This window comes from Limulus polyphemus, unplaced genomic scaffold (assembly GCF_000517525.1).
Source record: "Limulus polyphemus unplaced genomic scaffold, Limulus_polyphemus-2.1.2 Scaffold152, whole genome shotgun sequence".
Classification (NCBI taxonomy): Eukaryota; Metazoa; Arthropoda; class Merostomata; order Xiphosura; family Limulidae; genus Limulus; species Limulus polyphemus.
In genome coordinates this window covers 224056-237828 of record NW_013665762.1, presented here as the reverse complement: position 1 = coordinate 237828, position 13773 = coordinate 224056, and the positions used below count along the sequence as shown (strand labels likewise).

Genomic DNA, 13773 nt, shown 5'->3' with positions numbered 1-13773 from the left:
ATTTTGTTAATTTTGTTTTATATAAAGATAATGTTCCACATATTTTTAATTTGTTTTTATATAAAGACAATGTTCCACATATTTTGTTAATTTTGTTTTTATATAAAGACAATGTTCCACATATTTTGTTAATTTTGTTTTTATATAAAGACAATGTTCCACATATTTTGTTAATTTTGTTTTATATAAAGATAATGTTCCACATATTTTGTTAATTTTGTTTTATATAAAGACAATGTTCCACATATTTTGTTAATTTTGTTTTTATATAAAGATAATGTTCCACATATTTTGTTAATTTTGTTTTTATATAAAGACAATGTTCCACATATCTTGTTAATTTTGTTTTTATAAAAGGTATAAAAATACACAAAACTTGTCTCATGAAAACAGTACTTTTATTTGTTTTTCTATTCTGATACATGGTACCAACTCTTCAGATTTAAAACACATTTTTAAGTTTTATAAGTTTCTTATGTAATTACATCAAGCAAGTGAAGTTTTCATTTTCTATCATTTAAACGATATTTATAAATTGTTAAAGGTAATAAGCATCTCTCTTACATAACCTTGTTAATAATATTAATTTCATATTAAATAAACCAAGAACTATGCATTCCAAAACTATAATCTAAAATTTCTCTTGTTCTTTTAATTAGGATTGTAATAATGTTACAAAAAAAAATTAAACTCGACAGTCAAATCACAATAGTTAATATAATGTACATGTGATTTTTTATACTGCTTCCATACTTATGTAGATCTGTCTATATACATTTTATGGATCTTTTTACTGCTGACTTGAAACAAAACAAATTAAAAATAAGATAAAAAGACCCGTATTCCTATTTCTTGGTGTACACTGAATACAAGTATGTCTATTTTTTATAAAACAAGCTTATTGAATTAGTGTAAACTTCTTCACAACATCCAAATCTTTCACCAGTCCCCTCAGTGACATCAACAGCTGGGCTGCATTATCTGTATCTCCTGCTGGGCCTGACTGGTTTGCAACTGGGAAGTCTAATTCATCCTCCAAAGCTATAACAAAACAGTGATATTACATAATGTATTGTAAGACCTGTAGTTTCCTGCCTGTATTATGAGAAACATAAGAGTATCTAACAAAAATAGAATTTTCGAGTTCCAACATCTGAATATTTTTTATAAAAACTACAATATTTCATTATAGCAACATCACATAAAACATACATGTTGTACAATCACAATATAATTAAATAAAACAGCTGAAACCCACAGTTATTTGTTTTAGTATAGCTCTCAAGTGCTCAAAACAAACACCACATCAAAATTAGCTCCTGGGGCGACACAGAGTTAAACATCACAAAAAAGCAACCATGAGTTACTCAGATTGCAATAAGACACAACAAACTGTCCTGACTATTGACACTCAACATCAACCTTCATATAAGTTCAGCACCAAAGACATAATCTGTATTTATAGCAAAGGTATTAATGATATCTGCTGTGGTTCCTAATTTTCACTTTTGAGAAGGAAGGCAGCCATTCAGCAGCACCCTACCACCCATCATACATGCTAAGAAATTAAATGTCACTGTTATAATACACCCACAACCTTAAAGTACAGAGGATATTTTGTGGTATGACAGATATGAACTCAGCTTACCAGCTACAAAATCAAAAGCTATACCACAGGGCTAACCAGTGTCCACACTAAAAACAACTCATGCAGTAATATTAAATTTAACAGCTTTTGTGTCACTTGAAAATAGCTTAAAATAAAATTTTAACTTGAACACAAGCCTTGAGCTGAGTGGAATACGAGTTATAGCTTAGAACTTCATATTGGATTTCTATTAGTTCTTTTAACTGTGTATCAGTGGTACATACAATAAATTAAACATAAAATTCATCTCCTTGCCGCTCATATTTCTGCATCTTACCACTGATTTGTTCTTCAATAAGGTCCATTCTATGTTCCAGTTCTTCTTGAACTTTGACAATATGCTCTTGTAGGTCTTGTTTGCACTTTTCTGGATCAGGATTACACAATGTTTCTTCTTTCTCAAATTCCCCTGACCAGAGTTTTCCAGATGAATTTTCTGATTGTGAAACAGTGATAGAATCTGTCCCATGCGTCTCGTAACAGCTACTTACGTTGTCTTCTGATGAAACCTTAAGTTCTGGAAACTGTAACCCTCCTTCAGCAGCAACTTCCTCGCTTGTCGTTCCTGTTAAATCATGGACTGTTTCTATAACAACATCTTCTAAACCAGATGAGACCAAAAATACTTCTTGTTCACAGTTAGTTGGTGGATTGATTTCTGTAGTTCCAAGTTTTTTATTGCTCTCTTCAGTGTTTTTGGATATTCCATGTTGCTTGATACTGCCTTGTTGACTACTGGATTCAACATTCAAATCTGGAAGTAGTTCACCCGAGGTACCCTCACCTTCTCTACCATCTTGCTCTAATAAATCAGTTTTGTAACCAGAAACCAATTTTGCTGGAAAAGAAGTCAGTGGTTTAATTGGAGAAAAATAGGAATGGTCAAGATCCATAAAAAGTCGCTGGATAGAAAGAGGTTGAGAGGACGACGTAGGCACTTCTGTTTTAACATCTTGAGGCTGGAGTGTTTCTGAAGAAATTACTTCCTTGTCTTTGTTTACCTCATGCCAAGGTTTGGAGAATTTTTTCAGATCTGGATGGTTGTCATCCCTGATAGATAAAAATACAGTATTAACATAATTACTAAAAGTGAGTAAATTTGTAATATCTTTGAACTATGTTACTGACTAGTAGCAGAACACAACATAATTTTACACCAGAAAAATTAGTAACATAAATTCCAGCAACCACATAATTTATGTCTGATGTTGTCTTTTTTTGAGTAATTCTACATTTCAATATACACTCATATAAGTTACTCACAAAACAACAACAACATAATAATGTGTTTTGATCAACTTGTTCATTGGATATGAGTAACATTATAACTACCTGAAGAATAATTTTGCTGACTGTGAGTAACTAGGTTTCACCACCTGGGTTATCTACATCATATAGTGCCCAAATTTAAAACACCATGTTTTTATTTTACCTCTGTGGTTGTATGATATCTTTAACATAACCTTTTGTTTAAAAAAAGAATAATTTATTTATTAATTACAAGCGAATATGTTATCTGGTCCTAAGGTTTCAATATATTTTACCCTTAAAAAGTGTTAAATATCCTTTTATTTTGATAAACTTTAGTGATACATTAAAAACATGCACTTACTCAAGCACTTTCAGTTTGTATTTAACACTATGGAGCACCTTAAAGACATCATGCAGAGATGCAGTGAGGTCATGACTAGCCTTCATAGCAGCAGGCTGGCTGACCTGTAGAGCATCCTTATTCAGAAAAGAAAATGTAGTCATCTGCCCAGTCTTAAACCAATCTTGGTCATGCTTATACCTGAAACTTTCTCGTTGCCCTGAAAAGACAAATTTTTACTTTTAACATCATCTCTTCTATCTTTAAAAAACACATACTGAGTATTGAGAATGAAAAAGAAAATTAATATAGTTCTTCACAGACAACCACAGTGAAGAGTTCCTGATAATTAACAGTAGTGTTTTTAATTGACATCACCATGGAAATTTTTGAGTACGTGTTCAAGATCTGTTAAAATCATAAATAATTAATTAGCTTTACTCGGTATTTCTATGAGCAAATGAAAAAAGTTATTGGAAAAATAAGTTTGTTTTGTATATAAGCACAAAGCTACACAAAGGATACCTGCACTACACCTTTCCCTAATTTTGAACTGGTGGACAAGAGAGAAGGCAGCTAGTCAACAGCACTCACTACCAACTCTTGAACTACTCTAATCAAACAGTGGGATTTAACTAACACTCTTACGATGCAACAACAGCCTCAAAGTGCAGAGTTTTTTTTTTTTAGCTACTGTATTTGAACCACAGATACTTGGATCCACAGTATGGCCCTCTAAACTGGCCCTAAAAGAACATTTCAAACAGTTGTTATATTAAAACTACTACTTTTCTGATAAATTATTCTCGTGAGAACTGTCAAATTTTGAGCTTACCTTTAGGTTCTAAACAAGCATAACAAACATACTTCTGTGGAACCTGTTTCTCTTCTTCAATATCAAAACAATCACCATGCTGCCAGGCAAGGCATACTTCACACTTTAGGATAAACAGCAAATATTCAGTAAAAATAACCAAAAAAAGTGAGATATAAGATCAATGGGGATAATAATACAAATTTTAAGTCTTCCAAAAATATACATATAAGGGGGGAAACAGTGAAAATATTCACAAACAATGGAGTAAAAATTAAATATAAACATGACACATCACAAAGGTAACAATTTTTGAAACAACAGAATAAATGATGATACTAAGGAAATGAGGCACAATATCATAAAACCTCATTTTACAAAATACAACTGCTATACAGACATGGAAACGTTTACACATGATATTAAAAAATTGTACAAACACTAAAAAAGTAATAAATAGAATAATATCCCACCATTCATAATTATATTATCACAAGAGATTTTGAGTGAACTGAACTGTATTATTTTGGTCTGCAATCAGTTAAATAATGGTGTCCCTTCCTAAAATGTCTTGTTTATAGTAAGTTTTTTTTTTCCAATTCATTATTATTAAATCAACTGCATATTAATGAACTTTCTAACCAAATTATACAAGATATTGAAATATAATAAAATTATCAACATTGTATATGAGTACCATAATAAAAACATTCATGGCCTTCATAAACCACAACAAAAAATTAAAGTTACAAAGAAAGACTATCTTTGGGATACAAGCTGTGAAAAAAATTAATTACCTAATTTGCACTAGGTTACTGTTATTCAACCGAATTTCTCTCATTTCTGAAATTTAGTCATGGATTTCTAGTTGAGGTTAGTGATTGATGAGAATAACTATGTACTAATGTATAGGCCCAAAATGACTTTAGTTACTTTGAAGATTCTATTAAAAGGATTTCTGAGCACTGTTTTGATGGACTAAACCTGGCTGATCCATCATGACACCACATCAGTTTAAAAAAAAGGATTTACAAAATGCCATCTCATGGCTTGTCATTAATGATGCCTGGACTAGTTAACACACAGAGGACGTGCAGTGTTTCAGACACATTCACTTACCTTGATTACTTTAGGATTAAATCCAACATGAATTCTGAGCAGCATTTTTATAAATAAAAGCTTAGAACTCGCCAAAATGATGAATTTTTTTTTGGTAAGTTTGTTATTGACATCTCCATTAAGAATCACCTTACCTTTTATTGTTTAGTCAAACTTTTTAATGCAACGAGTATGCTACACGATGGCACAATGTCGTTGTCATCACATGATGAAGTTTTTTTTGGTAAGTTTGTTATAGAATAAAAAAATATACATTTATCTACAACAGTACAACTCTGTTCACTGATTACACAAACTTTTATGTCTGTTATTTGAATAATTTCAGATTCACTTACATCAAATATGTCAGATCTTGGTGGCAACAAATATTATAAAGATGTAGTTTCAAATAATAATTGTAGTTTTGAATGCATTTACAGAAAATGTTAAACTTACCTCAATTAACTAATAAGTTACATATTTTTAAAGCATGCATCAAACACTTGATGCGGTTAGCCATCATTCCACCCACCCTTCAAAAAGTTAACTAAAGGTCAGTAAGTTTAACTTATATAAAAAGTACTTTACAGAAACAAAAACTGTGCAGATGTCTATGAAAATAAAGTTGGATTATCTTAATAAATTATTTCTAAGTTTTAAAATTGGTCTTTTAGATGGTGTACTTATGTCACACTAATGATCTGGTTCAATAGCAGAAGAAATATTACATTACAAAAATTCTGATTTTCAAAAATTATAAGAAGACAACTTTACATCACAAACATTAAATATTATAACATGGTAGCTTTCCTACAACAATGAAACAATAATTCTGATTTTCAAAAATTATAAGAAGACAACTTTACATCACAAACATTAAATATTATAACATGGTAGCTTTCCTACAACAACAAAACAATAATTCTGATTTTCAAAAATTATAAGAAGACAACTTTACATCATAAACATTAAATATTATAACATGGTAGCCTTCCTACAACAATGAAACAATAATTCTGAAATTATATTTATGGTGTCTAATTAACAGTAAATCAACCACACCTACACCTTTGAGACACACGAATAAATTAATACTGCATTTAACAAGCTTGTAACAGTTATTGCCCTATTTTGTGATTAAAACAAAAGATACTTAAATAAATGACATACATTATTGAATCAGTACTTATAGATATCAAATAAAATTTGAATTACCAATCACAATCTGAATTAAATGATCTATTTTGCCAGCCTCATATGTGCCAGTAAGAAAAAGAAAATAATGTCAATAACAATTAAATTCATTAAGGAATCAACTGGGTTCTCCAAAACTTAATCTATTCTACTATATGTACACAAATTTAGTACAGTAGTGATTCTCATTTTCAAGTAAAATCCACTAATGTTAAACAATTACAAAAATCTTTACTGATAATCTACTTTACCACAGGTAGATAAAATTAACCAATTCTGTTAATCTAATGTACTATATGGAGATTAAACAATTACTTAAGATATAATAAACAAACCTGCATCATTAATCCACTTTCTTCTGATGACTCGCATATGCAGTGAACAACCTCTCCTTCGTACCAGTACTCCTGTTGTTGAGATTGAGTTTTCTTGGTTTTTTTACTTGTCACAGAAGGCATATCAAGTGAGGTGTCTGGATCTCTCGTGTCCCTGGATTCAACAGTTTCTGATGAACTCTGGGTATCCTCATGTTTAAAGAAACCTAAACCAAATAACTGATATATCATGTATCAGTTCATTTACAGATGAAACATAACTTCCTCTAATATAAATTACAGATTACTTAAGCATAGTATAGTTACATCATTACTTTTACACTTCTTTAAAATTTCATTTTAATCAACATAAAAGCATTTCTTAAAAAACATAATATATTGTTTGGTTATTTGTTTTTCTAATTCTGCACAAAGCAACTTGAGAGTTATCTTCACTAGCCATCCCTATTTTAGAAGCAGACTAGAGGGAAAGCGGCTAGTCAGCCCCACCCGCCACCAATTATTCGTCTACTCTTTTACCAATGAAAAATTGAATTGATGGTCACATTATAATACCCTCATGGTTGAAAGGGCAAGCATGTTCAGGATTCAGTCTCACAACTGGCAGATTGTGAATCAAGTGCTCTAATCACCAGGCCATGCCATGTCCCACAAAGTAATAATAAAATTAACTTACTACGTAAAATATAAATATTTGAACCTGCATATGTTATAATCATGATATAAGTAAATTTTAATTTTATACTGTAAAAAAAAAAAGAAAGTGGTTAACATAAACCATAGTATTTTTATAAATAGCTTCTAGTTTCTGAAAGCTAAGAATAATTTTTATAGCCTTCAAACTTACATATATTTGTACACCAGCTCCTCAGTTTTAAATGTACTTAGTTCATTTAAGTTGAGTTAACAATATAACTTTGAAATATTAACGCCATTCTGATTTAATTATCACCAACATTTACCTTCTCTTAGTAAACTATCATCTATGCTATCCAGGCTACTTGGTTCTGAGATTATCCGTCGTTTCCTACTGAATGAGTTAGCATCTGAAGAGATCTCTTGTAGAGACTTGGTCCTTGTTCGAGTTGATTCTGCTCATAATAAGTGTATTTTGTTGATAATCAAAAATAGCAAATGTAAATCTGTTCAATTAAGATGTTGTTGGAAACTTACAAAAACATGGTTCACTACTTCAAGAATTAAAAACGTTAATTAATATAATTTCTACTTTAACATCTAAAACTTGTTTTTGTAAGCAGCAAATCTATTACTTGTTTTACAAGAATAGATTTCATTAAAAAAAAATAAACCCTTTTAAAATTTCTGTCTGTTCTAAAACAATTAATTCACAAAGTTACCTTTATAAAGAACATATAATATACTACATATTTGCTATTATAGTGAGAAAACATAATTATCTAAATTCTTTACCACTACACTAAAAAAAACATGATAAAAATGTTTTACTGGAACAATAAAAAACATAATAACCTATATGTTTACAAGTACATGAAAAACAAACCATAATAAAATATAAATGTTTTATCAAATATTTTGAAAACACCATACCAGCTTACTATCTGGTTGCCCAATATGTCATTGAATAAAAATTACTACAAAAATGAAAGGCAAAGATAATAATCATATGGTTCAGAATAAATTATAAAATCAGCATCTGTAATACTACCAAGCAAACCTCCACACTAAGATAGGAAATATTTTGGCTAAAAGAATACTTAAAAAAAAACAACATTATTTACAAAACATATGCCCACTGAACATGTAATATCATTTGACACTTTACCACAGTGATTATTCACCTTTGAAAACAAGTAAAGCTCAAGATGCAAAAATTGACCAAGTTTTATAACATACAAACTGTTTGTAATGTGATCTTAACCTATATGCATATCTACAAGGTTTGGTCAATAACCCCTCAAACAATTCAAACAGCATGAACTCACACACACATAAAGCATACATACACCTTAAAGTATATTTCTATAAAGTCAACCATCACCACCACATATTTTATTATGTTCAATAACCTACATAATAGGTCAATAATACTTTCTAAGTGGTGTTTTGGGCAACTGTAATGGGCAAAAAGATAAATTAGTCATATGCTCAAGTCAGTATTTGAGGAGAGGTAACCAAGTTTTAAAAGGTTGGAATAGCTTCTTTGGTTTACACACACACACACATATATATACAAAAAACATGAGGATCCAGAGTTTGTTAAATGTCAACCATAACAGATCAACATTAAGAAAAGATCTCTCTGCTAATGAGAGAGAGAGGAATAACTACCTTAGATTATGAACATATCTACTGTACAGGGATCAAAATCTGGTGAAATACAATAGAAAAGTGAAATGATTAAAAAATCAAAAAAGTTATTATAAGACATTTAAATCCAGTGGGAGTGGGTGGGTGAGCACATAAAGCAAGTTGTAGGGAGGGTATATTTTCTACTGGTGCACCTATTGACCATTCAACCTGTAATGAAAATTGAAGGATGAGCTACTGCAAATGCCTGTTTTAAAAAAAAAAGGTTAAACTTATAAATTTTTCACATCATTCTTGAAACTGGAAGGAGGGAAGGGAGTCTGACAAGTTCTTCATGTAACTAATACCTATGTAGACATGAAACTCACTAAAATAGAAATATAACAAATGGATGCAATGTATAATTTTATATCTTATATATAATAAGTTTTCATTACCTTCTGGAAACATCCTTTCTGTTCTTGGTATATTATCTGATGCTAATTTGATCCTAGGTTTCTTGTTGGATGGAGTAATATCTGATGTGCCCTGTATAGATTTTGTTCTACGTCTAGTTGTTTCTAAATAAATTTTCAAAATCAACTTAACTACTTGCATTTCTTTCCATCCTAGTGAAACACTCATCACCTATGTAAACATTCTGATCAGTAGAAACTTTAGTTAAAACATTATTTATGGTGTTAGAGCTAGGACACCCTCAATGGTCAAAACAAAATGTTACACTAGCATTGAACAAGTTATAAAGTGAATAAAGTTTCTAAACATTATTTTCATTCAGCTTTTTTTTAAAGAAATACATTTAAAAAAAATGTAAAACATAACATGATAATTTGAAGAAAAAAAAGATGCTGTGGATTTTAAGTTTGTATTTTGATATTTAAAAATCAGTAAAATTATGTTTCAATGTACTCCATCAAAGTTCATTTCATAAAATTGTATTAAAATTCAACATATGTTTAGTGACAACATCAAAATTCCAATAACAATGTGAAGTTCAAAAATATCATCAAATTCTTCTTTGAAGCAAAAAAGAATCGTCATTTTTGTTTAATTGTTTACTACTGGTGATAGTTACATGTGTTATTTGCTGTAGCACAATGCATTTCCAACAAAAAAATGCCATATGAAACATAACTGATAAGAATTTATAATCACCTACTTTAGCTTTTTAACTATCTGAGATACAAAATAAAGTACTAATTTTGTAGAACTTCCTCATTTGCCCTAATAAGGTTACAAAACAAAACAAAATATTAAGTGAAAACTTGGATACTGAATAAGGTAAATAAGTAACTCAGGACTTGAAGGAATGTTATTTTAACACATGAAATAATTTTTATGCTGATAGGCCACATATACTATGTTAAAATTTGTAAAACTTGCAAGGAACATTTGTGAAATTTTGTGCAGTTTCAGTATGCTGTTCATAGATAACTACTTTGAAAATTTGTAGTTTTTTCATTTCCTTAGAGAAAATGAGCCCTCAAATTACAGGCTAATTTTTATACTGTTTGCATCATACTGAACTGTTTTTGTCTATCACAATATTCAGTGTAAAGAGTTGACCAAAACTGACTACAATGATTCATTCATTCATGCTGCAGGTCTCTTTATGGATAGTCCTGTTACCCCAAGTTGATCCATATTCCATTGTTTTTTTTCAATGCCATTATATACAAAGGATATCCCGATCTTGGAAATATCCAATCTGATCGTACCTTCATGGTCTGAGTGTATGAATATTTTCAGTCAGAAGGACTATTACAATACTTTCCCAAAAGTAATCAATTTATGGTGATATCATGCCCTACGAAATGCCAAGTAATGTCAAATGTAGTTCTGATACATGGCATTACATCACAACCTTATAACTACTATAGCTATGATGACTCACTGACTTGCACAGTCAAAAACATTTTAATGTAATATAGTCAACCTTCTGTAGAATGATGCATTTGCAACACTTATTAGTGTAACTGTAATTTTATCCTCATTTATTATTATAAATGATATTTGTCACTTTTTCTTTCAAAACCAAGATATAAGATCAGAAAAAAAACATGCAAAAATTAAACATATCATTATTCATAATAATCTAAAAGATAAGCTTTAAATAAATGGAATCCTTCAAAACATTATAAATATTTTCTATATAAAATTAATCTGAATAACTAAATAAGCACGTACTTACCAATTTTAGGTTTACTGTTTCCTGTTAAAGTAGTTTTCTCTTGCTTCCAATCAGAAATTTTTTCCTTTTTTTTGCTTTCCTCTTGCTTAAATTCACTTGATTTATCTTTTTTTTTGTTATAAACTTGCCTCTGTTCAATTCGGTTTTCCTCCTTTTTGTTTTCAGTTTGTTTAATGTCACTTACTTTTTCCTTCTTTTTGCTTTCAATTTGTTTAATTTCATTTGGTTTTTCCTTCTTTTTATTTTCAATTTGTTTAATTTCATTTGGTTTTTCCTTCTTTTTGTTTTCAATTTGTTTAATTTCATTTGATTTTTCCTTCTTTTTATTTTCAAGTTGTTTCGGCTCAATTGCTTTTTCCTTCTTTTTATTTTCAATTTGCTTCATTTCACTTGCTTTTTCCTTCTTTTTGTTTTCAGTTTGTTTCACTTCACTCAATTTTTCCTTCTTTTTGTTCTCAGTATGTTTTAGTTCGATTGATTTTTCCTTCTTTTTGTTTTCAGTTTGTTTCAGTTCACTCAGTTTTTCCTTCTTTTTGTTTTCAGGTTGTTTCAATTCACATATTTTTTCTTTCTTTTTGTTATCAACTAGTTTCACTTCACAAGACTTTTCCTTCTTTTTGTTTTCAACCTGGACAGATGTCTTCCGTGTTGCCACTCCAGGAGAGTCTTCCAATTTAAAAACAGTTTTTGAGAGCCTAGTCTCAAATCTTGGACTAGTTTTGGATTCACTTTTCACACATGTTGTTTCAGCATAAGATTGTCTTCGAGTTGTCATAGTAGGAGATGGCCTGGGTACTCCTTCTTGTACTAATGAGACCTTACTTTTAGTTGGTGTTTTATTCCCTGTATCACTATCAAGTGTGGTATTCTTTGGATTTGAAGATAAAGACTGGATAGTATCATTTCCAGGAAGATTTTGAAACAGATTAGATTTTTCAGTCAATGAACTTTCATAACAAGGTACTATTTTATTCATTAGAGGAAGATTGTTTTCACCAGAATTTGACAAGTCCTTATTTTCATTCAGAGTGATGTTGATGACATCATCTTTTGTATCTATGATTGTTTTCAACTCGTGTTTAGTTTCTGTCACTTCCTCTTTAACTGTTACATAACTAGAACTTGGGGAAGTACCAACACTTTCTGTGACATTTCTGGAAGTGCTACCCAGACCAGCAGTAAGTGTTTTGCCACCATTTTTGGAAGAATCTTCACCTTTACTGTGATAGTGTTTGATGTGAGACTGTAGAAGATTTTCTTTTCGAAAACTTTTCCCACAACCAACTATATGACACTTGTAATGGTTATGGTCTTCTTCAATAACAAATTCTTTAGGAGCCACTGGAAGGAAAACCAAACTTATATATATTCCATCATCAATTACAACAGACCCCAAGAACCTAGCTTTATAATAAGCCAATCAACAAATGTTTTTGTGATAAAAAGATTTTGTGATTGTGATTTTAATTAAAAGAACAAGGTTTATATGTAATCCCTAACTACAATAATATTTAAAGAACAATAAAACTGGGCATATAACTCAATATAATTAATTGTGTATGAGTATCTATTAGAATGATTAGTAACATGAAAATAATCAACTAATCAAAATTAGTATTTCTGATTAGTACTGTTTTAGATTATTCCAACTATCCAGGTAACAGAAATTTTGCCAATATGATTTCTCATTATTTTTAATTAATTCAAGGTTGATCAAATTAATTGACTAGTGTCATTACTTACGAAAATACTTAATTAATCAAAATTAGTGTTTTACAATTATTCCAACTATTCATGCTATTATTACTTCCACTAGCATGACTGTGAGCATGAATTTTCCTTGTACACAACTTACAAATGTGAGGGTGTAGCCTAGAGGCCATCAGTTACATGTGAAGTCACTCTGATGCCTATTGTTCATTACACTGTATACATAAATAATAGTGAAGCTTTAACTTAATATATTGCTTACTTACTACAAGCTACAAACATAATCAGTGCTACTTAGGGTAGGATTGGTTTAGTCAAAAAGTTAGTTTTAAAGTTATTCTTTTGCTTACTCAAACAATTTTGATTGCTGAAAAACTTGCTCATTTAACTGTGTTAGTCAGAAATTACTAGACACAGACTAATAATTCTTACAATAAGTTCAACCATTAACCTATTTACATGAAGAAGACTCGTGTTTAGTTACAACTAGCTCTAGCTAGATAGGGAAAACAAAATTATGGCTGTTTTCATGAGCCACATAAACAATGCCTAGTATAGTAAGTTTTAAGTTTTGATGCATATGTGTTTTTACAGTTTCTTTCAGCCTGTACTGTAAAATGTTAAAATATTAGTAACTTTGTGTTCTTTCCAAACTTCCATCCATACCTACAACTTCTCTCTTTAAAGCTTAACATATATAAGGTTATTAATTAGTTTTTAATGTTTTCACACTGATTATGCAGTTAGAAAAAAAAAATTCATATCATCTGTAATTATTTTTTTTTTTATTAATACTTATTAATATTATATTCCTATAATATTAATTATCTTATACACATTTAATTCTCTAGCAACAGATCATCACAAGTTTCTTGGGCAAATAATAACATTTAAGAAACCACT

At 30.0% G+C, this 13773-nt stretch overlaps 1 protein-coding gene across 1 annotated transcript in view; it reads right to left on the bottom strand.

Moving 5' to 3' along the window:
- Positions 1 to 650: 650 nt before the first annotated feature.
- The window catches only part of LOC106476038 (PHD finger protein 20-like protein 1), a 43295-nt gene continuing 30172 nt past the window's right edge, over positions 651 to 13773 (bottom strand). The window contains exons 12-19 of the mRNA XM_013936710.2: positions 11161 to 12501; positions 9407 to 9529; positions 7643 to 7771; positions 6681 to 6886; positions 4075 to 4177; positions 3261 to 3459; positions 1926 to 2698; positions 651 to 1041 (exon numbers count right to left, since the gene is read on the bottom strand). Coding sequence (XP_013792164.1) covers positions 899 to 1041; positions 1926 to 2698; positions 3261 to 3459; positions 4075 to 4177; positions 6681 to 6886; positions 7643 to 7771; positions 9407 to 9529; positions 11161 to 12501 — 3017 coding nt within the window. The 3' untranslated portion in view covers positions 651 to 898. The remainder of the gene's footprint in view (positions 1042 to 1925; positions 2699 to 3260; positions 3460 to 4074; positions 4178 to 6680; positions 6887 to 7642; positions 7772 to 9406; positions 9530 to 11160; positions 12502 to 13773) is intronic.